Source organism: Bison bison, unplaced genomic scaffold (genome assembly GCF_000754665.1).
Source record: "Bison bison bison isolate TAMUID 2011002044 unplaced genomic scaffold, Bison_UMD1.0 scf7180017864032, whole genome shotgun sequence".
Classification (NCBI taxonomy): Eukaryota; Metazoa; Chordata; class Mammalia; order Artiodactyla; family Bovidae; genus Bison; species Bison bison.
The window spans coordinates 6,154,252-6,181,267 of NW_011494604.1; the positions used below are offsets into that span (position 1 = coordinate 6,154,252).

The window sequence follows — 27,016 nt, forward strand, 5'->3', positions numbered from 1 at the left end:
GCCAGTCTGGGCCCACTGGCTGCTTCCCCTCCACTCACATGTGTGTCTATTAGACGTGTATAATGTAAAATCTGCCATTTTGACTGTTGTTAAGTGTCATTGGCATTCATTCCACTCACAGTCTTGTGCAACCAACACCACTCTCTATTTCTAAAATGTTGTCATGACCCCAAACAGAAGCTCTGTACTTACCCTCCACCCCTAGTACGCTCTAGTCTACTTCCTGGGTCTGCGAAGTTGCCTCTTCTAGGTGGTCCATAAGTGTGGGCTCAAAATGTTTGTCTTCTCTACACTGCTCGTGGTTGCCTCCAGGCCCTGGAGCATCCTGTCCCTCACTGGAATCTCTAGACCAGTCCTTCTTCATTCATCCCTGACGCTGTACTCTTCATAGGCCTTTCTTTCTCTCTTTTTTAAGAATGGAAGTATAGTTGATTTGCAAGATTATACTAGTTTTAGGTATACAGCATACTCATTTAGTATTTTTGCTGATTATACTCCATTATAGATTACTTGAAGATAGTGGCTATAATTCACTGTGCCATGCAGTATATCCTTGTTGTTGTCTCTTCTTCTGTGGGCCTTTCTTGCGTGTGTGCTCAGTCACTTCAGTCGTGTCCGACTCTGCAATCCCATGGATTGTAGCCCACCAGGCTCCACTATCCATGGGATTCTCCAGGGAAGAATACTGGAGTGGGTTGCCATGCCCTCCTCTAGGGGATCTTCCCGACCCAGGGATCGAACCCTCATCTCCTGCATTGCAGACAGATTCTTTACCGCTAAGCGACTGGGGAAATTACTCCAATCTTTCTCTGTCTAGAATGTTTGGTTTGAAGTGGCCTTTCAGCCCAAGCTTTCTACTCTTCATGAGGTTATGTGTATAAGGGTTTTTTTTCTGCACTGTCGCTCCACTGCTGAACCAGGAGACCCTGGAGGGAATGGCAGAGTGGCACAGAGTCGATGCTCAGGGCTGTGCTTGTGGAGGCGGGGCCATCCCAGAGAACTCCTGTCCATTGAGGATGGATCTTCAGAGGGCTCTGGGGCCTGGCTGCCTGAGTTTGAACCCAGGTTTCACCACTTACTAAGCAAATGGCTTTGGCGAAATTCCTTAACTTCTGTAAGTCTCAGGTTCCTGACCTGTATAATGAGGAGAGTAGTAGTGCCTTTACAAGCATGTGAAGAGTAAGTGAACCCAGGTGTGTGAAGCACTTAGAACATGCTTACATCTGCCGATGTGTGCTGCTTTATAAGTGTTTGCCATTTTAATTGTTGTTGTTGTAACCTCCATCACAAAGCTAAGAGGATGAAATAATTCATGAAAGCTGTTTTGAAAGTGACTGGCATGTAGTAAGCATTTAGTCAGCTACCAGTATCTGTGCGTGTGTGTGTGTGTGTTTGCGTATATGAGCATATGTATGTATGTATTTTTACATCAAAACCAATTCAGCTCCGAGACTAGTCCCAGGGGCCGAGGCTAACTTGAAGTTGCACTCTTCTGCTAAAGGGGACTGGACCACCCTGGGGGCAGATGAAAACAAAACCTGCTGGTCTTTCCTGTTCTTTTGAAGACAAGAACAGAGAAATAGGAAACCTCAAGAGATGGACGCCAAGGCCAGGTCCTCGTAGGTGTGTGGCGAGGTAAAAATCCGTACAGCCTGCACTTTGGGAGGTGTCATCTGAGTTCACAGCAGTCCTAGCATTTTCACCTTTAAAAAAAAAAGTTTGGGGAAAAACTATGTGAACTTGCATTCCTTCTAACCTCGGGCAAAAGATTCTCACACTGTCTATCCATTTGGAAGACAGAGTGGGCCTTAGTGTTTATGTGGGTAACTCGAGTTTCAATCAAGATTCTCATTTTTTAAAACCCACAGAAGAAAAGTTATCCTCTATGGAAACCAAGCTTTACAAAACTTGTCTCTTTGCTCTGATTTTAATTGCCAGTTAAAAGAAACCTTAACCCTGCTCATGAAATTGCCGTGTGAAATGTTATCAGGGCATGGATAAGCGCTGGGGCTGGAGAAGGAATGGCCTCCTGGAAAACTGGTACCTCTTTCTGAAGAAAGGAGGACTCAAAACTAGCTGGGAAGTTGAACCTCAGCTTCTGAAGGCAGAGGAAATACGCCTGTGTATGTGTGTGCATGTACATGTGTGTGTATGCATGTTAGGGATGCACTCTGGGGACAGAGCATGGTTTCTGGGACTCACATGTCATCTCAGCTGCTCAGTTCAGTTCAGTCGCTCAGTCATGTCCGACTCTTTGTGACCCCATGGACTGCAGCACGCCAGGCCTCCCTGTCCATCACCACCTCCTGCAGTTTACTCAAACTCATGTCCATTGAGTCGGTGATGCCATCCAACCATCTCATCCTCTGTCGTCCCCTTCTCCTCCCATCTTCAATATTTCCCAGCATCAGGGTCTTTTCAAATGAGTCAGCTCTTCACATCAGGTGGCCAAAGTATTGGAGTTTCAGCTTCAACATCAGTCCTTCAAATGAACACCCAGGACTGATCTTCTTTAGGATGAACTGGTTGGATCTCCTTGCAGTCCAAGGGACTCTCAAGAGTCTTCTCCAACACCACAGTTCAGAAGCATCAATTCTTCAGTGCTGAGCTTTCTTTATAGTCCAATTATCACATCCATACATGACTACTACAGAAACCATAGCCTTGACTAGATGGGCCTTTGTTGACAAAGTAATGTTTCTGCTTTTTAATATGCTGTCTAGGTTGGTCATAACTTTCCTTCCAAGGAGTAAGCATCTTTTAATTTCATGGCTGCAGTCACCATCTGCAGTGATTCTGGAGCCCAAAAAATAAGGTCTGATACTGTTTCCACTGTTTCCCCATCTATTTGCCATGACGTGACAGGACTGGATGCCGTGATGTTAGTTTTCTGAATGTTGAGTTTTAAGCCAACTTTTTCACTCTCCTCTTTCAGCTTCATCAAGAGGCTCTTTAGTTCTTCTTCACTTTCTGCCATAAGGGTGCTGTCATCTGCATATCTGAGGTTATTGATATTTCTCCCGGCAATCTTGATTTCAGCTTGTGCTTCATCCAGCCCAGCGTTTCTCATGATGTACTCTGCATAGAAGTTAAATAAGCAGGGTGACAATATACAGCCTTGATGTATTCCTTTTCCTATTTGGAACCAGTCTGTTGTTCCATGTCCAGTTCTAACTGTTGCTTCCTGACCTGCAAACAGATTTCTCAAGAGGCAGGTCAGGTGTCTGATATTTCCATCTCTTGAAGAATTTTCCAGTTTACTGTGATACACACAGTCAAAGGCTTTGGCATAGTCAATAAAGCAGATGTTTTTCTGGAACTCTCTTGCTTTTTTAATGATCCAGCAGACGTTGGCAATTTGATCTCTGGTTCCTCTGCGTTTCTAAAGCCAGTTTAAACATCTGGTAGTTCACAGTTCATGTACTGTTGAAGCCTGGCTTGGAGAATTTTGAGCATTACTTTACTAGCGTGTGAGATGAGTGCAATTGTGAGGTAGTTTGAGTGTTCTTTGACATTGCCTTTCTTTGGGATTAGAATGAAACTGACCTTTTCCAGTCCTGTGGCCACTGTTGAGTTTTCCAAATTTGCGGGCATATTGAGTGCAGCCCTTTCACAGCATCATCTTTCAGGATTTGAAACAGCTCTTCTGGAATTCCATCACCTCCACTAGCTTTGTTCGTAGTGATGCTTCCTAAGGCCCACTTGACTTCACATTCCAGGATGTCCATCTCTAGGTGAGTGTGAGTGATCACACCATCATAGTTATCTGGGTCATGAAGATCTTTTTTGTATTGTTCTTCTGTGTATTCTTGCCACCTCATCTTAGTATCTTCTGCTTCTGTTAGGTCCCTACCATTTCTGTCCTTTATTGTGCTCATCTTTGCATAAAATATTCCCTTGGTATCTCTAATTTTCTTGAAGAGGTCTCTAATCTTTCCCATTCTGTTGTTTTCCTCTATTTCTTTGCATTGATCACTGAGGAAGGCTTTCTTATCTCTCCTTGCTGTTCTCTCCTGCTCGGAGCCCCTGATCTCTGTGTTTGTACCACCATCACTTTCAGTGCTCCCTATCTGGCCTCGTGTGTCCCTCTGCACTGGATGTGGGCTGGTGCCACGCTAGAGGGATCCCCCAGTCTCAGCCAGTACCCTCCACAAGTACGATGAAATAGCATAATTTTTTTTTCAGTTGAAGTATAGTTGATTTATAATATCATGTTAGTTTCAAGTTATATATGTATGTGTGTGTGCTCAGTCACTCAGTTGTGTCCGACTCTTTGCAACCCCATGGACTGTAGCCCACCAGGCTTCTCTGTCCATGGAATTCTTCAGGCAAGAATACTAGAGTGGGTTGGCATTTCCTTCTCCAGGGAATCTTTCCAACCTAGGGATCAAACGTGCATCTCCTGTATTGCAGGTGCTTTACACTACCTCTTGAGTCATCAGGGAAGCCCCATATAGATATCAGTTCAGTTCAGTTGCTCAGTCGTGTCCGACTCTTTGCGACCCCATGAACCACAGCACGCCAGGCCTCCCTGTCCATCACCAACTCCTGGAGTTCACCCAGACTGACGTCTATTGAGTCAGTGATGCCATCCAGCCATCTCATCCTCTGTCATCCCCTTCTCCTCCTGCCTCCAATCCCTCCCAGCATCAGTCTTTTCCAATGAGTCAACTCTTCGCATGAGGTGGCCAAAGTACTGGAGTTTCAACTTTAGCATCATTGGTTCCAAAGAAATCCCAGGGCTGATCTCCTTCAGAATGGACTGGTTGGATCTCCTTGCAGTCCAAGGGACTCTCAAGAGTCTTCTCCATATAGATATAGATATAGATAAATAGATGTATATAGATATATACATATATGTATATATATTTAGATTCAGTTATATATATATTTTCAGATTATTTTTCATTACGGATTTTTAAAAGATATTGAATCTAGCTCCCTATACTGTATAGTCCTGGAGGAGGAAATGGCAACCCACCCCAGTATTCTTGCCTGGAGAATCCCATGTACAGGGGAGCCTGGCAGGCTACAGTCATGGGGTTGCAAAGAGTTGGACGCGACTTAGCAACTACACAGATACTCTATAGTAAATCCCTGGTATGTGTTTGAATAGTATGTGCCTGTCTAGTGTATGAATAGTAACTCGTATCTGTGAACCCCATGCCCCTGATTTATTCCTGTTCCCTCCCCTTTCCCCACTGGTAACCATAACTTTCTTTTCTATGTCTGTGAGTCTGTTTCTGTTTTGAAAATAGATTTGTTGGTATTACTTTTTAGATTTTAGATACCTATAATATCATACAACATTTGCCTTTCTCAGTCTGACTGACTTCACTTAATATGGTATTTTCTGGGTCCATCCATGTTGCTGCAGATCACAGCATTTCATTCTTTATACAACTGAGTAGTATACCATTGTGTATACACACACATCCTCTTAAGCCAATCATCTGTTGATGGGCACTTGGGTTGTTTTCATATCTTGGTTATTGTACATCATGCTGCTATAACTTTAGGGTACGTGTATCCAAATTAGAGTTTCCATCTTTTCCAGATACATGCCCAGGAGTGGGGTGCTGGGTCATATGATAGTTCTATTTTTAGTTTTTTAAGGAACCTCCATACTATTTTCCATAGTGACTGCACCAGTTTACATTCCCAACAGTGTAGCAGGGATCCCTTTTCTCCACACTCCCTCCAGCATTTATTACTTGTAGACTTTTTGTTGATGGCCATTCTGAGGTGATACTGTATTGCGGCTTTGATTTGTATTTCTCTAATAATTAGCAGTGTTGATTTTGTATGTCTTCTTTGGAGAAATGTCTGTTTAGATCTTCTGCCCATTTTTGGTTGTTGAGTTTTTTTATATTGAGTTGTATGAGCTGAAGCAGTATTAATTTTCTTACTAAGATCAAAGGGGTTTGCTCTTGTATGTGTGTGGGGAGCAGGGGAGGCCAGGATGCAGACTGGTTGTCAGTAAATGCTTGCTGAAGATGGATTGGCCATCAGTTCAATTTCTCCCCTTGCCTCTGCCTTAAACCTTAGAACAGCACTGCTATATATCACATACTGAGCTTAGATCCCTGAGCCCCTAGCTTTTCCTGGGAAACAAGCAAGACCTCTGAAGTTGCTTGAGTACCTATAGGTGAGGAAAAGCACCAGGGGAAGAGGGGATTCTGATGATGCTCCTTTCCCCAGTTAGGCTGGTTAATAAGCTTCTAAAAGCACCTACCTGTCTTCTGTTGAGCTGCTGACCTGCAGTGAGAATCAGACTAAGTGTGCAGTCCCCGCCAGTCGTCACTGCTCCCACCAAGAGGCAGTGGGGCTTGGGGCCTTCCCCAGGGCTCTCCAGCCAGGCTGCTCGCTCTGTTTGGCTCCTCCATGTGTTGGCAGGTGTCCTTGTGTGCGTGCACACACACATACACAGCCCTCCAGACCCCCCATCCCCGAGGAACAAAGTCACTTGAGGAATCACCCATCAACATGATCTGAACAGCCGACTTCCCCAGCACTACACGCACAGGCACGCAGAGCTGGATATGGAAACCCTTGGTCTGAGAGACAGGCCTTCGGGGCCTCCCACCCTCTCCCCCATCATACAGGGCACAGGTTTTGTGGAAGACCCAGGACCAACAGCAGAAGGAAAGGAGGGAGCACTCTCATCGTCCGTCACCTGCCATGCACCAGATATTAGTTCATTTAATTCTCTGGCAATACTTCTCGCGAGGCATCACATTCCTGCTATTACAGGGAGGAAACCAAAGCGAGAGGAGGAGGAGTCGCGTTTGTGCGTGTCTGTGTCATCAGGGGGCTGTCGGCTCTGCACTACCCCGTGTCATCCTCACAGCAGTCTCTGGAGGTGTGATGCTTGGGTCTAGTGGAGCTGGTGCCAGGACACAGTGGGACTGACTCCCAAGTCTCTTTCCTCTTCTTTTCTCACTCCCAAAGTGTGGCCCTGTGGACCACAGCAGCAGCATCACCTGGGAGCTCATCAGAAATACGGGATCCTGCCGCTCTCACCTGCTGAATCCCAGCTGCACTTAACTGGGTCTCCACACACACATTTTGTATACGCCGTAAAGTTTGCGCAGCCCTGGCATTCACTGCACAGCTCTGAGGAAGACAGGTCTGAGCAGGGAAGAGGAAGAAGAGTGGACTTAGCTGAGAAAAGCTTCCTAGAGGTAGACTTGAGCTGAGTCACATGGGAGTACCATGGAGGAGAGGCGGTCCCGTTTGCTCAGAATGGCATCATCAAATACCTGCCCCGCCTGTGCAGGAGGGTCCCTGACTACAGACTCACAGTTCCTGCCCCTGTGAACAAGAGGATGGCACGCTTGAAAGAGGGGAGGATTGGCACCTGCATAGGCCTCCTGGCCCCACACAGTGGAGATTGCTACCCTGCTAGGAAAGGCGGGCACCTCAGAGCTGGCTCTGCAAGATGTGTGTACCTGGACAGCCTCTCAGGAGGACAGCAGAGGCTGGAAGGGCTTCGTTTGGTAAAAGCTTCCTGAGATTCCCTCAAGGAGTCAGTTCTGAACAAGGGAGGTGTGGGGTCATCCTGTGTCAGCAGCTCCCCACGCATGCATGTCCGGGCAGAATGCATGGCAGGAGGCCTGGTTGGGCCCCTGTGGGCCTGAGTGCATTTGAGGAGGCGTCTAGGTCTTGGGCAAGGGGCCAGGCGGCCCTGAGGAGGGGAGAGAGGAGGCCGGCAGGGGCTGGAGTGTGGAGGATGCAGGCCTACCTGCAGTGTGGGTGCAGGTGTGAGCAGGGTGCTGGCGCTGGGCTCCAGGGGGCCTGGCTGACTCTGCTGCACGGGTTCATTCTTTCTCTCCTTTGCCTCCTTCCCAAGGTGTGGCCACATCCAGGTTTCTTGCTGCTTTTTCTCAGGCTAAGGACTGTTTGGGAACTTGTGGCCTCCCCACAAGACAGCCTAGCAGGTTCCACAGAGGATGGACAGCAGAGCAGCTCAGCGCCTCCCCCCCGACCCTTGATGGAGCCAGAATTTTCAGGGTGAGGGCCTCCATGGGGTATGGGGGTGAAAATAAGCACCTAATGATTTTGGCTGTGGTTCCCCAGTCAGCAGTTGGGCAGCCTGAATGGCCATGGGGAGAAAGGCATGGGGAGGGCAGCCAGGAGCCCTGGGAGAGACAAGGCTCCGGGAGCGGTGTCCAGCAGATGGCTGTTGTTTTCAGAGGATTCTTATTACTCTCCACAGGTGGTGGCTTGGGCTAGCCTCTAATTTTAAGGCCTGGGCTTCTCATTGCAGTGGTTTCTCTTGTTGCGGAGCATGGGCTCCAGAGAATTCGGGCTATGTGGGCTCAGTAGTTGTGGTTCCCAGGCTCTACAGCACAGGCGCAGTAGTTGTGGCACATGGGCTTAGTGGTCCCGAGGCACATGGGATCTTCCCAGACCAGAGATCAAGCCTGTGTCTCCTGTATTGGCAGGTGGCTTCTTATCCACTGAGCCACCAGGGAAGCCCTAAAATTCCACTCTTAACGTTTATTCAGATCCCAGTTGGCTATTCTGGTTCAGCCCAGGCCCCAGCTCTCTGACCCAGAGAGCTGAGAAGCCCCAGGCCCTGTATGTTCCTCTCCTGAGTTCTTCTCCGAGGTGTTCCTCCAGCTCTGGGAGCCCCAAGCATGCCTGTGGGCATATGAGTGGAAAGCTGGGTGTGGAGAGAGGGATGTGAGTGGTTCCCATTGTTTTCAGCCTTTAGAGCCAGCACCCTGGGCTCAGCAGAGATCCTGGTGATGCTTCTAGAAGGTGTGGAGAAGAGACGAGCAGAACAGATCCAAGGAGGCAGCTAAAGGGCACACTTCCCAGTTTGGAGGGAGAACATCTCCCCAGGGAATCAGCCCCCTGCGGCAGGGAGCAGGGGGGCTCATGAGTGCTGGGTGAAGGTGAGGGTCGTCTGGAAGGAGCAGAGGGAAGGCTGGTATGCTCCCAGTTGTCCACAGAGAAGTCAGCGCATAAATGGACCACATTGGCCAGCATCTCATGGCTGTCCCTTCCCCATCCTCCCAGCCTGGGCCTGTGTTGGGAGAAATGCACAAAGGCAGGAGGCATGAGCGAGGTGCCAGCACCGAGGCAGTTGTGGGTGGCACAGGGCCACATGGATCTTAGCTGGGAGGGTCGCCTTGTTCAGGTGGGAGAGCGAGGCTCGGACGTGGCAGTGACCTGGTCGGTGTCCCTGTGCTCATTGGTGATCATGGTTAAACAGTTACTGCTGTTGATGCCATGCCCAAGGCAGAAATCTGGGCCTGGAGCTCCTGCCTTCTTCAATCCCTCTGTCCATCTGTCAGTCCTGTCCTGTGCTTGCTACTATCCCAAGTCCTCCGCTTCCCTCCATCCCTGACCCCACCAGGTTCCCCAGGCCATCTCCACCTGTCTGCTTCCAGCCTTGCCTCCTCCCAGCCATCCCTCACCCCACCAGGGACCGTCCTAGTCTGCAGGCTGCATTGCTTTAACCCTTTGTTACCCTCAGCATCAAGGTAAGTCTCCCTAACCTCCCTGACAAGGCCCCCCTTCATGGGCTGGCCCCTGCCTGCTGCCCATCTCACCTCCAGCAGGCTGGACCACATTCAGTTCCCCAGGCTAGGCACACTCTCACTGCCCACCTCTGCTCTTCACCTGCTGCACTCTTCATGTCTGAGCTCACAGGCCAGTTTCTCCAAGGTTTAAGCCTTCCTTGAACCCCTCAAGACTGGCTGAGGAGCCTCTCTTTGGGGGACTTAACGTTCTGCGTTGTTATGCTGGCCTGTCTCTTATCACCCAGAGTTGTGACTGCCTGTTGGCTGGTCTCATCCTCCCCAGACACTAAGCTCCAAGCGGGTAGAGTGATACATGTCTTTCTTGGTTATGGTTGTCTCCCAGGGCCCAGAATGGTGTGTAGCACACAGTAGGCTTTCAGTAAGTATTTCTTCAATTAGTGAATGTGCCAGGCGGTCCCTGGCACTTTGATTGAAGCCCCTTATTCTCTCAGGTTTACGATGACCACACTCAAGGGTTAAGTGACTGGTGGAGCCCCCGTCTCTGTGAAGTGGCAGCCCTGAGTTACAGACCAGGCCTGACTCCACAGCCCCTGCTCCGAACCCCTGTGCTTGTGGGGTGGAACTGCAGTTCTGTGGTCTCTGCCAGACCCCCCGGCATGTTTAGAGACCAGGAGGGGCCCCAGTTGCAGTGACCAGGGCATGGGGAGTGGCTGAAATCTCAGGCCACCTTTGAGGAGTTGTTTATTTTCTGAGCCAGACAGTTCTGATAACCCCCCGGTAATGCTGCTCTTTGATTCAGCCTGGTTGAACTGCGATCTGAGCCGGCCTATCAGGAGGACAGATTATTCTGTGGAATTTCTTCTTCCTTTTCTTCTTTGAAAGAGAGAAAACAGAGAAGACAGCGCCGTGGAATGCCAAGCTGCAAGGCTTCGGGGCACAGAGTGCAGCCAGCTGCGGGGGGACACTGGCAGGCCAGGGACAGTCTGGATGTTTGGGTGGGCTGGAGGCCAGGCGTGTGTGGCTCAGGTGTGCCCTGTACAGATGACCCTGAATGCTGCCACCCGGCACACGGGTCCCAGGCAGCGTCTGGGGGAGGAGAGGCTTTAAAGTGGAGAGCAGTCTTTCAGAATCTGGGGCACTACGGGGCTGCAGGAGGCCTGGGCAGCAGGTTGAAGGGAGAGCCACCTCCAGGCCAGCCCTGGGGTAGTGGGGAGGAGGAGGCTGGCCCAGCCCGCGATTCAGGGCCTCTTTCCTGGCACAGCGCTGGTGAGGGTGGGGCTGTGCAGCACTGAGAGCAGGAAGTCACCCCTGGGCCCCACTGAGGGAATCATCAGAATGAGCCCAGTATAGAGTAGTCTCCCTTCATTGTCCTGGACTCTGCCAGGTCGTCCCCGTATACCTGTGGTGGCTCGTGAACACCCACAGCAGCCCCCAGGCAGGGCAGGGTGTGAGGGGCACGTGGAGGTAAATGCCTGCTCCCTTTCTCTCTGACCTCACTGTCAGGCTGGGGATGAGGATGAAACTGTCTGACATTTGTCCCAAGTCACTGTCCCCTGCAGAGAAGCCACAGAGGGGTGGAGCCAGGGCAAACCTGGATATTCTCTCTCCAAACACACATCCCTTCCCTGTACCATCCTGTGGGGACCCTGCTGAGCCTCCTCTTGTCCTCTGCTTGAACTTTCAGATGACGATAATGTCCTTTCCTACTTGACCTCATACACAAGGATTTAGAATGCCTGAATAATTTAATCCCATGGGGACGGCCCTTTGCTTTAGAGGTTTCGTCCGCATGAAGACACTGTGGCCACTCAGATGAACCATGGACTCTGGAGGGTTTCAGTGCTCTGATAGAATTCGGGCGTGGCTCCCTCCATGGCTTCCTTTCTTACCCTGAACTATGACTGGCAGGACGCCCGTCTCAGGCATCACCAGAGGGTCTTCCCAAGGTGGACCGCCCCCAGCGTGGTGACTGGTCATCCGTCCTTAGTGGGCCCTGCAGGACAGCGGTCTCGGCGCGATTCCCCTTTGTGTCCTCAGTGTATGGATTGCTGCAGTTTGCTTTCAAAGGCTGCTGGGGTCCTGGGGCTGTGTACAGGGGCAGGGCATTTGCAGAGAGCATTCTTGGGTGGTTAAACTCACTCAGTGATGGCAAGGGAAGAACAGGCAGCAAAGGCTGACCTAAGAATTTTAGGGAAAGAACGGATATACTATGACCCTAAAGGAGAGTGTGATTTTCCTTAGTCAGAATCTGAAAAGCATGAGACAAAGCCGAGGCTGCCATCTTGTTGGTATGGGAAGGCTCTGTGGTGCCGGGGCATGTGGCCTCTTAGGTCCCAGACGGGTGATCTTGTGCAAGCTGCTTCCTCTCTCTGTGTTCCCGGGTCATCTCTAGGGTTTTTTTAGTGGCAGCATTTTGGTTCCAGGGCCAGAGTCATGAATTGGCCTGGGAGTCCTGCCTCCAAGCGCACCCGGGGCGGGGAGCGCGTGGGCTCACTTCGGTCTTTCTGCACTTACGTGGCCTGCTCCATGGTTCGAACTGGCCTGATGAAACTCAAACCCCACCCCTTTTCATGTGTTTATTAGCCATCTCTAAGTCTTACTTGGAGAAATATCTGTTTAGGTCTGTTGCCCACTTTTTGATTGGGTTGTTTGTTTTTCTGGTATTGAGTTGTATGACCTGCTTGTATATTTTGGAAATTTTTTGTTTTTTAATACTTTTATTTATTTATTTTTGGCTGTACTGGGTCTTCATTGCTGTGCGGGCTTTCCTCTAGCTGTGGAGAGCAGGGGGCTGCTTTTTAGTTGCAATGTGCGGGCCTCTGATTGCAGTGGCTTCTCTTGTTGCAGGGCACTGGCTCTTGACTCAGGGGCTTCAGGAGTTGCAGCACTGGATTCTAGAGCAAGGACTCAGTAGTTGTGGTGCATGGGCTTAGTTGCTTGGCAGCATGTGGGATCCTCCAGGACTAGGGGCCGAACCCACATCTCCTGCATTGGCAGGCAGATCCTTACCACTTAGCCACCAGGGAAGCCCTGGAACCTGCATTCTTAACCCCATCATGAACTGGAACATTTTTAAAGTCAGTGGACAACTGATACATACCTGCCTCTCTCTCCACCCTAGACTGACTTCTGACCTCTGGGGAAGGAAGCTGGCAGATCTGGGCCCTCCCTCCTGGCATCTTCAGCACTCTGCTTCCAGGAAGCATCTCCCCAGTGGTCCCTCCAAGGCCCTGACAGAGTGAGAAAGCTCAGCAAATATTAGCATAAAATTTGCAAGTGGCCATGCCACCTTTTCGGAGAAGGCAATGGCACCCCACTCCAGTACTCTTGCCTGGAAAATCCCATGGATGGAGGAGCCTGGTAGGCTGCAGTCTATGGGGTCACACAGAGTCGGACACGACTGAAGTGACTTAGCAGCATGCCACCTATTTCATGGCCATTTACAGGATAAAATAATATCACTGCTGTTCGTGCGGTTTTTATTTCTTTTAAAATTATTTAAAATACCCTGGTTTTTTTAAATTTTATTTTATTTTTAAACTTTACATAATTGTATTAGTTTTGCCAAATATCAAAATGAATCTGCCACAGGTATACCTCTGTTCCCCATCCTGAACCCTCCTCCCTCCTCCCTCCCCATACCATCCCTCTGGGTCGTCCCAGTGCACTAGCCCCAAGCATCCAGTATCGTGCATCGAACCTGGACTGGCATCTCATTTCATACATGATATTTTACATGTTTCAATGCCATTCTCCCAAATCTTCCCACCCTCTCCCTCTCCCATAGAGTCCATAAGACTGTTCTACCCTGTTTTTTTTTTTTGAGTAAATCCTCAGCATCAGCATCACCTGAGAGCTTGTCAGAAATGCAGCTTCTGAATGAGGATCTGCATTTTAACCAGATCCCAGGTGAGCCCCCGGCACAGTGACATCTGAGAAGTATTGTTGGCCATGACAGGTACCTGAGGGGTGGGGCCTGTGTCTGGCCCATTGCTGTCTCCCTGCCCCCCCCCAACCCCAGTGCCTTGCTGTGTGCCTGACAGGTGGGATATCCCCATGTTTGTGTCAATATGCCGATCACTTGTTCTACCCTTGACCAAGACCCATGCCACAGTGTGCAGGAAGGCAAGCAGGAGCAGGCGCAGGCAGTGGTCAGCCCAGATGAAGTGGAGGGTTCACAGGTTGCTTCTGGGCTTAAGAAATAACACATTTTCCTGGAGCTCGGTGGCCTTTACATCCCTGTCAGCCATGCCAGGGTGTGAAGGGTACTGGGCTAGATTGAGCTTAATTCAGACACAAGGTTAAATTCCACCCATGTCCCTCCCTATCAGCCTTACCACACACACCTCCATAGGTTCTGCTCGGTGTCCCGGAAAACACCCAGGATGTGTTTTCCTGGCATCCTGGGCATTTCTCTCTCATGTCCCCTAGTGCCGCGGGGCTCTTGGGAGCAGTGAGCCACTTCTGAAGGTGACTCTCTCTGGCTTAGTCTTCACCCTGATGAAAGCCCCTTCCTCACTGGACTTCTGGGAAAGGGCAGAATTGTGGAGCTGAGCTGAGGCCCCCTGAATGAGTCATGACCAGCCCAGCATGTTGGCTGCAGGCCAGCAGTCACCTGGTTGGTTCCAGGGCTCACACCAGATTTGAGTTGCTCCCTAGCAGTGATGTACAAGCCCCACTACTTGGAGGTCAGGGGCTCTTCCGGGGTCAGCATTGGGAAGGGCATTGTTCACAGCATGGTGGGCACCACTGAGTCATTTTACCATCTGGGGGTCTTCATGGCTTACCTTTGTCATACCCACATCTCATCACAGGTGTGGATTCCTGAGCTCATGAGACCAACTTTTCTCCCTTGCTTCTCTGTCCTCACACTGAGACGGACCTGGCTCCCCACAGAGAAGACCCCCGTGGCCCCAGCTCAGAGGGCTCAGGGTGCTCTCTCCCTGAACTGCCTTTCTGAATTGTTCCACCAACTTCATCAACATCCTCCTCTTTTAAATTTCAGCCATCTGATTTTACAGTCTCTTATTCCCTTATTCGTTCATTCTATAATCCATTCATCCACTCATTCATTTGAAACTTAACACTGTCATGTTCCAGGTGAGGTGCTGGGGGGAGGCAGTTTAGACTGGGTGGGGAACTAGGGGAGCCAGAAGAGATTGACAACCTAGAAAACAGTGAGAGTTGGTCCCAGAGACTCCCAAGGTGCCAATGGGCAGCTTCCATCGGGGTGAGGGCAGGACAGGTGGTCAGAGGGAAGTATCTCCGCTCCCTGGCCCTGGTGGAGAGTGCCTTCTTTTCTTAAATTTTTTCAAAAAAATTTTGGCTGCACTGTTCAGCATATAGGGTCTTTGTTCCCCAACCAGGGATCAAACTTGCACCCCCTGCATTAGGAGCGTAGAGTCTTAACCACTAGACTGCCAGGGAAGTCCCAATGATGTGTTAATTTGTGCTGTACAGCAAAATGATGCAGTTATAATAGGACCTTGTTGTTTGTCCATTTCTACATATAATAGCTTGCATCTGCTAATCCCAAACTCCCAATCCATCTCTCCCCCTCCGCTCTTCCCCCTTGGCAACCACAGATCTCTATGTCTGTGAGTTTGTTTCTGTTTTCATAGACACGTTCATTTGTGTCATGTTTTAGATTGTACATGTCAGTGATCTCATGGTATTTGTCTTTCTGACTTAGTATGATAATTTCTAGGTCCATTCATGTTGCAGCAAATGGTATTATTTCATTCTTTCTTGTGGCTGAGTAGTATTCCATTGTATATGTGTACCACATCTTTATCATTCATCTGTTGATGAACGTTTAGGTCGTTCCATGTCTTGGCTATTGTGAATAGTGCTACTATGAACATAGGGGTGCATGTATCTTTTTGAATTATGGTTTTGTCTGGATATGTGCCCAGGAATGGGATTGCTGGAGCATATAACAACTCTATTTTTAGTATGAACCTCCTTACTGTTTTCCATAGTGGCTGCACCAATTCACATTCCCACCAAAAGTGTAGAAGGTTTCCCTTTTCCCCACACCCTCTCTAGCATTTATTATATAGACTTTTTAGTGATGGCCATTCTGCGTGGTATGAGATGATACCTCATTGTTGTTTTGAATTTCATTTTTCTAATAATTAGCAGTATTGAACATCTTTTCATGTACCTATTGACTACCTATGTGAAGAAAACTGAGCACCGAAGAATTGATGCTTTTGAACTGTGGTGTTGGAGAAGACTCTTGAGAGTCCCTTGGACTGCAAGGAGATCCAACCAGTCCATCCTAAAGGAGATCAGTCCTGGGTGTTCATTGGAAGGACTGATGTTGAAGTTGAAACTCCAATACTTTGGCCACCTCATGCGAAGAGTTGACTCATTGGAAAAGACCCTGATGCTGGGAGGGACTGGGGGCAGGAGAAGGGGATGACAGAGGATGAGATGGCTGGATGGCATCACTGACTCGATGGACATGAGTTTGAGTGAACTCCGGGAGTTGGTGATGGACAGGGAGGCCTGGCATGCTGTGATTCATGGGATTGCAAAGAGTCGGACACGACTGAGGGATTGAACTGAACTGTTAAATATCTGATTACTGATTGGATCTTCTCAGTTCAGTGTGCTCTCTGGTGTTCCTGCCTGTCTCATGTAGGACTTGGAGACGTGGCAAAGTGGACTTCAGGACCTCTCTCTGCTGACTGATCAGTGCTGATAAGGGGCCCCCGTCAGTCCTACCACTGACAACCTGTATGACTTTGTGGACATTTCTTATACTCTCTGACTAGCACAGTTAGAGACCTACCTGTTTCAGGCCTTGCTAGCAGGGAATCCTAACAAGGTCACCTGGTAGTAAGAAGCACCCTGGGGAGACAGGCAGTTTAAAGCTTCATGGGGCCCACAGCTCCCAGCGGTCCATGTCCTCTCCAGTTCGACCCCACAAGGTGGTTCCCCTGGAGAATGAAGAGTGAGTGCCCATCCCACAGAACCTCAGCTCAAGGCTGAGTGGCAGTGCCACTGCTCTGAGGTCAGTCCTGCATGCCCCAGAACTGTCCCCTGTCACCTTGCAGGACTGGGGCTGGGTGAAACACGGGGCTGCTCTTGAGCATGGGTCTTTCCTCTCAGAGGACTGGAAAATAGGGCCCCTTCCAAGTCAAATAAGAGCTGACTGACCTGGGACACAAGCACAGGCATGAGGAAGGCATGATAGAGTTTCCTGACCCAGCCTTGGCTGATTAGGTGGCGAGCGTCTCCAAGTGGAGGCCGGCCTCTTGTGTTCCTTAGAGACTTTGCCCTCAGCTCGAGGGACGCTTGGCGGTGGGTCGGGGGTGGGGTGGAGATGGGATGCGGTGGGTGAGCCATGGTGAGACATACTGTGAGTGGGGCCATCCTTGTGAATCCCCAAACTACAGTGGAGCCTTCTTGGCCTGTGAACCTATGGCCTGAGCTCAGCCTGTCAGCACAGGCTTCTTGAACCTTCTGAGGGGGATGTTGTGCAGACTATCTGGGCCTCGTGAGTGTCCCCATCTTTGCTTCTCCCCTCTTGGAAGTTAAAGTAGAAAACTGAGCCTTAGGAGGTGAGAAGGGCCAGGAGACAATAATCATGAAGAAACAGGGAGGCAGAGGATCTGTGATTTGGGGTGGTGGGAGGAGGAGGAGGAGAAAGGGGTGATTCATGGCAACTGGGTTCTTTTCTGGAGAAGGTGAGCTTCAGGTTCTTAGGCCAGGGTCTCTCTTGACAGATTTGTTGGAGTGACCTCAGCAATGATTATCAGGGGAAAGACCTGAGGGAGGAGATGGCTCAAAGTTACTTCAAATACTCCTTCGCATAAAGATGAGTTTTCCTCACTACAGTTAGTCCACTAGCTTTTAATAGCCCTTTTTAGGGTTATTAATTAGGATGTATTTGATGTAAAAATTTAGAAAATGCATCTCCCATAAACTAGAAGAACGTGCTTGAAGGTTCCTCATTTGTGCTTTCCCAGCAAGCCTCTTTGGCTTCTGGAAGGACTTGCTATTTTCAATGGACCATCTGCCCCGGGGCCCATTTTACGCTTAGGATTATTTCTAAAGGGGAAGAAACCTTATCCCCTCCCTTGTGGGTCTCCAGGTGACCATGTGGGGGGCAGGGGGACAAGCTTCCACACAGGCCCACAGGCAACAATTAGGCAGTGTAACACGGCTCGGTGTGGGCATGGTGGTTATCCTGAGAAACTTCTGGAAGCTTTCAGAACCCATCCCTTCATTCATACCGAGGTTTCCTGCAGCCTCAGCAGGTGCCACTGGCAGTGCCTGTGAATATACGTGGTCGGCCCAAGACCTGTGAGGAAGGCAAGGGTCTGGGGGGGCTCTCCAGTTCCCCCCACCCCCAGGCAGTGAAGCACCAGCAGCAGCTGCATCACCTGATGGCCTGGTCCCAGCACCTGTGGCCTTGGGGTGTGCTAGCCAAATTGAGAAATAAGATTGCAGTCCATGTGCTGCTCCTTGGAATATCAGCCCATGGTAGAATCCGAGGCACAGATGAAAAGGGACTTTGGAGACGAGAGGATCCAAGTTGGGGCCCTGCGCCAACAATAAGGGCCTCTGTTCCCCCTTGTTAATGTGAAGGCGGTGACACCTCTGTACTCCTGGGAGAGGAGCGAGGTAGAGAATTGTCAGAGGGCTCTGCAGCCCCGGCATACTGCAGCAGGAGAGGAACTGGGGACCCCACCCTGTCAGGCCGGTTCCCGTGGTGGGATCAGATCCTTTCTGTGAATGTTCATCCCTTCACGTCCCTGGATCACTCTCCACCCCCAGGCTGGGGCAGTTCCTCCATAAGAACCAGTTGCCGTAGAGGCCACAGAACTCCATCATCACCCTAAGCAGCTGCTCTGCTTTTCAGGGTTCATCTTGGGGTAGTACGAATGCTTTAAACAAGGGCAATAATTTTCTACTTAGAGGGCCACTGGTTCATTTTCAGGCTGTGTTTCTGCTTCCCACTCCCTGGGTGGCTTGTATTTTCAATTTCCTGTCCCTCCCTTGCTTCGTACATATCACAATGCTCTGATGTCCCAGACCTGGTTCTTTCTGGCTCTTTGTTAGGAAGTGCCTCTTTGTCTTGATTAAGCAGCGGTGCTAGGTGGCATGTTCCCAAAGAGCCACTGGAGTTATGGTCTCTGCCTGGAAGAACGTTCTGTCCATCTTTCCACCTCTGGCCCCACCCTCCTGAGCCAGCAGCTTCAGTGCCAGGTTACTCTGGTATAGAGAAGAAGAATTGAGGGAGCTTCCCTGCTGAGGTTGGTAAGGGTGCCCCGGGGCTACTGCTGGTCCCTCTGCTTCCCAGCTTGCTCGAGAGTCGAAACCCTTCTGAAACTTTTTTAAACATCCAAGAACCCTTTCGTGGGTCCCTGCTCCTCACTCTCTCCCAAAATAGACCTGGCAGCAGTGAATCCAGAGAAGCAGCAGGTTTTTTCTCGGCAGCAACAACTTCGCGTCCTGACTTTGTTTCCCTGCCCCTGGTGCCAGGTGATATTGAAGGCCACGGAGCCTGAGCTTCCCTGACCTTCCCCTCAGTCCTGGTACAGCAGAGCCAGGGCCCTGCTGGGTGCTGAGGAAGCAGAGGGCCACAGAGGTGACCCTCATGCTCACACCACCAGCCTGAGCCACGTTCCCCTGCCCTGTCCTGTGGGAGTGGAGGACAGAACTGTGGGGGAAGGACAGGGGACCAGTGAGCTTGATGGGGTATGAGGCGTCCAGGGGCTGCACGAGCACTGGCCCCGCCTCTCCACTGCCACCTTCTCCCTACCTCTGGGTGTCTCTTCTCTGGGGGGTAAATCTTACATCTTGGCAAGATAACAACCCTCCCCTTAAAAAAGACAGAGGGAGAGAAAAGCCCTATACCCAAAGTGACATGTAACTTATATTTGGAACCCAAATGTTTCAATGGATGACCAAACATCCTGGTTTGCCTGAGACTAGGACTCAGGGTTTCTCAGGACATGGACAGCTGGTCACCCTGCTTTTGAAAATGAAAAGGTAATGACTATTCATTGAATTTACAATGCTTTGATTTTCCTTACGATTTCTTCTTTGACCAATGGATTGTTTAAAAGTGTGCTGCTTAATTTCCAAATATTTAGAAATTTTCTCTAGTTTTTTTAATTTCAAGTGCAATTCCATTTTGGTTAGGGAACATTCTCTATATGACTTTTAACCTTTTTCAACGTATTGAGACTTGTTTTGTCATCCATCATATGGTTTATTTTGGTGAATGCTCCATTTGCAGGAGAAAACAATATGTGTTCTGCTGTTGCTGGGTAGAGAGTTCCACAAATGTCAACTAGGTCAAGTTGCTTGATCACTTTGTTCAGATCTTCCACATCCTTTGTCTTCTTGCTCTACAAGTTACTGAGCATGGGGTAATAACATTTCCAGCTAGAAGAGCAAAACAAACCCAAACCCTCTCCTGATTGGAGGGTTCCTGAAATTAACCATTTGGAGGAAATATGGTAAAATGAACTCACAGTTGTCAAACTGCATTCTAACCTCGCTATGATACTATTACTGCAGGCTTTAGTGGCTAGAAAGATCTAGCATCTCTGTTTGCTTTGGAAGCTTATTTTTGCCAAGGTTGTTATCACCAAGCAGGCGCCAGAGCTCTGTTCTACTCACAGTTCAACTACGGTGAAATTCAGACAATGAACTTGTGTACTCCCCTTGTAAGAATGTCCAAACGGAATGCTTTGCCCTGGCCAGGAGCAAAGTCTCGGCCCCTTTTGATATGTGAGACCTCAAGGAAGCTTTCTCTATTCCCAGACTTGGAGAATTGTGTTGAACTGGAAAATGGATCAGGGAGGCCCACCCCAGGCCAGGCCTCTGGCTTTCTTTCCACTGCACTGTCCACCTCACCGCCCAGTTCCTCCCTCTGACTGGTCGGGGGAGCTGCTAAAAGGGAGGCCAGAGGGTGGCCTTGCCCTGATGCATTCCACCCTACAGGCTCTAGGGAAGAGGCAAAGCTGGTAAAGCAAAGCAAGGTCCACTCCTGCTCTTGCCCATGACACAGGACCATCCGTCTCTCCTCCTTCCTCCAGGTTGCAGGTCTGGCTGCTCTGCCTGCATCTCTGTGGGTGTGGAGCCTGGGGCTCTCTGGTCCTTCCTGTCCCCACGCCATGCTGGAACTTGATATTAAAGAGGCTGGAGAAAAGAGTGGGTAGTGCTCTCACCCCATCACCCACAGAGAGGTTTCTGGGTCTGACTTTCCTTCTCCAGATGGAAGCATTTGGCCCCTTGGTTCTAATATCCCATGAGCTGTATACCTAGACTGGATTTCTAAATCTGCCTAGAGAGAGACTGAGATTGAGTCATGCTGCTCTCTAAAATTGCCATAATTCCACCTGGCTGTCCTGGGCTTCCCAGGTGGCTGAGGGGTAAAGAATCCACCAGCAATGTAGGAGATGTGGGTTTGATCCCTGAGTTGTGAAGATCCCCTGGAGGAGGAAATGGCTACCCACTCCAGTATTCTTGCCTGGGAAAAATCCCATGGACAGAGGAGCCTGGTGGGCTACAGTCCATGGGGTCACAGTCGGACACAAATGAGCGACTAAACCACCACCACCCGGCTGTCTGACAGCTGCTTTCACTCTGGCTCATGCGTGTGCCCTTAATAAAGAGGTTTGCTCTAAAGCAAAAAATGATTTTGATTCAGCCTATGTTTAACCTTAATAAAGAGGTTTGTTCTAAAGCAAAAAATGATTTTGATTCAGCCTATGTTTAACTCTGTCTATACCTGATCACCATTCAGAATTGCTCCCCCAGTTCTCTCTCTCCTCTCATTTTCACAATCACAAACAAAAACAGGGGTGGAAGGTTCCACCTAGATTGCTGCTGTCCTCAAAAGTGGACACTGGCAGAGGAGGCCTGGGTTGAGTCCCTGCTTGTGCTTTTTGCTGGCTGTATGGCTTTGGGCAGGTCCCTGACCTCTGTGCAGTATGAGGTTGACATATTGTCTCTGAGAGCACCTGTCTCTAGGGTGCAGTGCCTGGTGCTCCCTAAGTCTGTACAGACGTAATGGATGGAGACAAGTCATCACAGGGTTCTGGGAAGAACAGTGAGGCTGAGACTCAGGAGACGACTTGGCCCGGCTCTACCTCCTACTGGGGGCGTGAGGCAGGTTCTGAACCTCAGACTGTCTCAGGTCTGGTGGCTGTAAAACCGCGGTGGCAGTGGACCCTCCCTCTGGGGTGTTTGTGAAGACCCAGGGAAATGAGCTCGCAGGCTGTTTCTCACATGCACATCAGGCTAAATCTGTTCTCTTCCCCCTCCCTAGGCACACATTCTGGCAGTTCCGCCATGATAACCCCAAGACGCGGGTCGGGAGCCCTCCCCCCGAGGGGCTCCCAGGCTTCAACAGCGGGGTGATGCTGCTCAACTTGGAGGCCATGCGCCAGTCCCCGCTGTACGACCGCCTGCTGGAGCCGGCGCAGGTGCAGCAGCTGGCCGACAAGTACCACTTCCGGGGTCACCTCGGGGACCAGGACTTCTTCACCATGATCGGCATGGAACACCCTGAGCTCTTCCACGTGCTGGACTGTACCTGGAACCGGCAGCTTTGCACCTGGTGGAGGGATCATGGCTACAGTGACGTCTTCGACGCCTACTTCCGGTGCGAGGGCCACGTCAAGATCTACCACGGGAACTGCAACACCCCGATCCCAGAGGCCTAGGCCCCGCCCCGGCCGCCGTGCCCTCGGGCTCAGAATCTGGGCGCCTCTCGTGCAGGCCTGGGACAGCATTTGGACTCCTAGAGAGACACTGCAGGACGTCCTTGTGATCAGGTGCTGCGGCTCCCCCACCCAGGGGTGCTGTCTGAGGCCGCCCGGGGGTGCCTGGCCTGCACCCCACTGGTGCTCTGGACCTTTTACCTCCAGGAGCCAGATGTTGTGAAGAACACACACACAGACCTCTTCGAGTGGGCTAGGAAGCAAACGTTTGAAAAGAAGGAAGAAAACAAAACGGTGCCCCTTGCCTTCAGCCCCCAAAGGCTGGAAATCCTTTTAAGAACTGGGCTTTCGTAGACCAAATATAAATTTACTTTAAATTGACAGGCGAGACAGAACAAACAGTACTGGGGTAGCTCCTAGTGAGCTTTAAATGCGTGAGCCAGGGTTTTAACAACCATCCCAGAGTTTAAGCATCCAAAGGAATGCTAGCCCTCACACACGCTCTTGGGAGGCCGTATGGTTATTCTCACAGTGCTCATGGCGCCTGGTGCAGGTGTAAAGGTCACCACCAACTGTGGCCACATAAGAAACCTGGTCTCATTATTTGAGCCTTCACAGCATTCATCTCCCAACTGCATCACAGAACCTCATTATTCCTTAATCATCCAAGCCAGCTCCAGGTGATCAGATTCTGCTCAGAGATCAAATCTGCCGTCAAGGAACAGTGATTGGCCAGCCCCAAGGACAGGATTGTCTAGATTGGGAAGACTCATTCCAAAGGGAGCTAGCCCAGCGGTACCTGAATGTAACCTTGTGACTTGGCAGGGATGTCACTCTTAGACTTATAAGCATTCTAACCTTTCATTCAGAAGAATCATCCTCATGACTTTATTGCACCAGGTGAGACCCCATACCTTAGAAGAAAATTAGGCTGTCATTTCTTGATTTCTGCTTTCTGAGTTCTCCTGTAAGTGAGCTGTAAACATGAAGCCCATAGTGGTCCGTTCTGTATAATCCAGCTGAGGTCCTTGGGGAAGAAATGTTGGCTTTCATCTTATATCAGTTTCATTTACTATCTTTTTTTTTTTTTCTACCATGAGTGAGAATAGTTAATAAATAATCTTTGAGAACACAGTGATTTATGCTGTTTGCTCTCTGATCAGTTTCCTGAAGGACCTGAATCAAAAGTGTGATCAGTGTCATTCAGAGTCTCCCTCCCCACATGACTATCTAAGCGGGCTTACAAGTGGGTCTCTAGGGCCTAAGGGGGAGAATGTCTGAAGAAGGTTGTATTGGACTCAAAACAGAGAATCATTTCATTCTAGGTATTGGCAGGCCTGTCTGCTTCTGGGAGCAAAACTGCCCCCATCAGTTCTCATCTGCTTACCCCTAAGTATCTGGCTATGTCGTCCCCTGATAAAATGGCGCACATGTCTCTTCTAACTCTCAGCTCTGACAGAACAGGACTGTTCTGTTAGGTACTTGACTTCCTAGTTAGAGCCACCGAATATTGAATGCCTGCTGTGTGCCAAGCATTGTATTATGTGTGTGATCACACACACTAAGATTCATGAACGTAATTCAGATTCTAAAATTTATTGTAAGAAAATAAGAGATGTGGACAGAGTCATTGTTTATCACAACCTTTTTTATAATAGAAAAAAATTGGCAGTAACAAAATGCTGAATAGCAGAGTGGATAAGTAATGTGTGTTATAGCTGTATAATGGAATACTTTAGGCATTACAAATTTTTTTTTGAAAAATAATGCCTTGAAAAATGCTTATAATATGCTATTAAGAATGCAAAATATAAAATTATATGTATTAATGATCATAATTTTATTTTTTAAATTACATATATGGTATGTAAATATATTGAGACAGAGCCTGTTCTGTGTTTCATTAGTTCGATGCCTAAAAGAATCATGTTTCAAACACATTAAAAAACAATTATTTTGATGGGGAAAAGCGAATGAAACACTAGAGGATTTTAGACTCGTAATAGCAAAGTATTTTTCCTGAAGTAGTTTCAGTAGTTAAAATGTTTCTATAGCTTGAGTGGACTTTATCATTGCAAGGAAAAAGCAATAAACTGATCAAAATGGGCACAAGCCAAACAAAATCTTGTTTACCTTTGCGATTACCTAAGCAGGAGCTTCCCCCTTCTCTGTCTTGAATAACCTGGACCTTACAACTCCATGGTGAACAGCAAAATAACAACAGGAAACCCAGCCAGAACAACAAAGCCGTCATGTGCTCCTGAGTTTTTCCATGAGCAACTCTTTGACAAATCCTGGAAGGCTTGTACCTGACTGGGATCCTGTTATAAGCAAGGCAACCCACCCCAGTATTCTTTCCTGGGAAATCCCATGGACAGAGGAACCTGGTGGGCCACAGTCCCAAGGGATCACAAAGGAGTTGGACATGACTTAGCGACTAAATAACAACAAATGATCAATGCAGCGCAAAAATCACTGTGCTGTTTAATTTGCCTTGTGAGTGGAGCATAGGCCTGTAGGTATGATTGGAAATGAAGTCCAAAAAGAGAACCTTTCTGGGTAGTAGGATTAAGATGCTCTTTAATCTTCTGTATTTACTTGTATCTTTTCCATAGTGAAACACACAGTAAAGGCTGTAAAATTCTAGCCACACACCTTCCCTCCAATTACAGGTAAGCATCATCCTGACCACCTTACAGTTCACTGTTGGCTCTGGTTACTGTCATCCATAAGAAAATAATCTTGGGTAAACAGGCTCTGGGTTTTCTACTTTCCCTATGGATGCCCTAGTTTTCCAAATAAAAAACCTAATAATAGCATCTCCAGACTCTGCTTTCACTTCTGATACTGTCATCTTTTGTGTGTACATAAATGACAATGGCCTTTGGGAGACTTGCAGGCTTATTAAAGAGATTTATTTTTGTATGTGTCAGAACCTAACTATAGCACCCCCCTTTCCATAACATCTCATCAAGGCACAGTGTGCATGCTGGTGCAGGGGGGCTCCCGGCTTAGGGGGCAAGTGCAGCTAGGTTTCTACTCATCATCAGACCTAATCTCCGGATGGAGACCCAAGGTTGGGCTGAACATGGAGTCTGACAGGGCAAGCAGAGATTTCCAAGCAAGTAGTACCATAGAGAGAACCTCTCGCCTGAATCAGGCCTGGCTGTGAGCCTGTGTTCTTCCCCCAACCCCCTGGGCCATCTTGGACAAGCAGGATCACCTCTTTCCTCATTTATAGACATAGATAACAAGAACTCTCTCTAAACAGTGTTGTTGGAAGCAAAGAGATGTGTAAGGCTGAGAAATAAAACATAAATGCAGGGGAAATCTTAAGAGTTGCTACTTAAAACATTTTTATTTTTATTTTTTTAACACATTTTAAAAATAATAAATGAGCCATTTGGGGTACATTAAGTGTCATCCCTAAACCCAGTGCATGATCAGATGCTTGCTTGTAGGCCATCCAATATTTTTTTTTAGCATACCACTCTGCAGAGGCCTAGATGTGTCCAGGAGATTGGGGGTCCCTGGGTAAACCCCTTCCACCTTGGCTCAGTTTTTTCATCTGTGAAAACAAGTGGGTAAAGGGACGAGCCTCAATCTCTGAGCAGCACCCTGCCCTGGCTCTGTTGGGAGTAACGTGTTTGTCTGCATTCGTTGGTGTGCTCACAGCAGGAAGTTAAAATCAAATGCAGAAACCCCAGACCTCCACTCAGTCACCAACCTTGGGTTTATGACCATCCAAACTGAAACTCACTCAAAAAGTACTGTTAGCATGCGCCCACCCCCAGAATGAACTGTGGAAAATTCTGAAAGAGATGGGAATACCAGACCACCTGACCTGCCTCTTGAGAAACCTGTATGCAGGTCAGGAAGCAACAGTTAGACTGGACATGGAACAACAGACTAGTTCCAAATAGGAAAAGGAATACGTCAAGGCTGTATATTGTCACCTTGCTTATTTAACTTCTATGCAGAGTACATCATGAGAAACGCTGGGCTGGATGAAGCACAAGCTGAAATCAAGATTGCTGGGAGAAATATCAATAACCTCAGATATGCAAATGGCACCACCCTTATAGCAGAAACTGAAGAACTAAAGAGCCTCTTGTTGAAAGTGAAAGAGAAGAGTAAAAAGTTTGGCTTAAAGCTCAACATTCAGAAAACTAAGATCATGGCATCCAGTCCCATCACTTCATGGCAAATAGATGGGGAAACAGTGGAAACAGTGGCAGACTTTATTTTGGGGCTCCAAAATCACTGCAAATGGTGATTGCAGCCATGAAATTAAAAGACGCTTACTCCTTGGAAGGAAAGTTAAGACCAACCTAGACAGCATATTAAAAAGCAGAGACATTACTTTGTCAACAAAGGTCCGTCTAGTCAAGGCTATGGTTTTTCCAGTAGTCACGTATGGATGTGAGAGTTGGACTGTGAAGAAAGCTGAGCACCGAAGAATTGATGCTTTTGAACTGTGGTGTTGGAGAAGACTCTTGAGAGTCCCTTGGACTGAAAGGAGATCAGTCCTGGGTGTTCATTGGAAGGACTGATGTTGAAGCTGAAACTCCAGTACTTTGGCCATCTGATGCGAAGAGCTGACTCATTTGAAAAGACCCTGATGCTGGGAAAGATTGAGGGCAGGAGGAGAATGGGACGACAGAGGATGAGATGGTTGGATGGCATCACCCACTCAAAGGACATGAGTTTGGATAAACTCCGAGAGCTGTTGATGGACAGGGAGGCCTGGTGCACTGCAGTTCGTGGGGTCACAAAGAGTTGGACGTGACTGAGTGACTGAACTGAAAAAAAAAAAAAAAAAATGGGGAT

The 27,016-nt window shown here is 48.8% G+C and overlaps 1 protein-coding gene across 1 annotated transcript in view; it reads left to right on the forward strand.

Annotated features, from left to right (window-relative positions):
• Positions 1-24,304, forward strand: part of XXYLT1 (xyloside xylosyltransferase 1) — a 174,698-nt gene extending 150,394 nt beyond the window's left edge. Inside the window, exon 4 of the mRNA XM_010834387.1 lies at positions 21,793-24,304. Within this exon, the coding sequence (XP_010832689.1) occupies positions 21,793-22,189 (397 nt within the window). The 3' untranslated portion in view covers positions 22,190-24,304. The remainder of the gene's footprint in view (positions 1-21,792) is intronic.
• Positions 24,305-27,016: the final 2,712 nt, after the last annotated feature.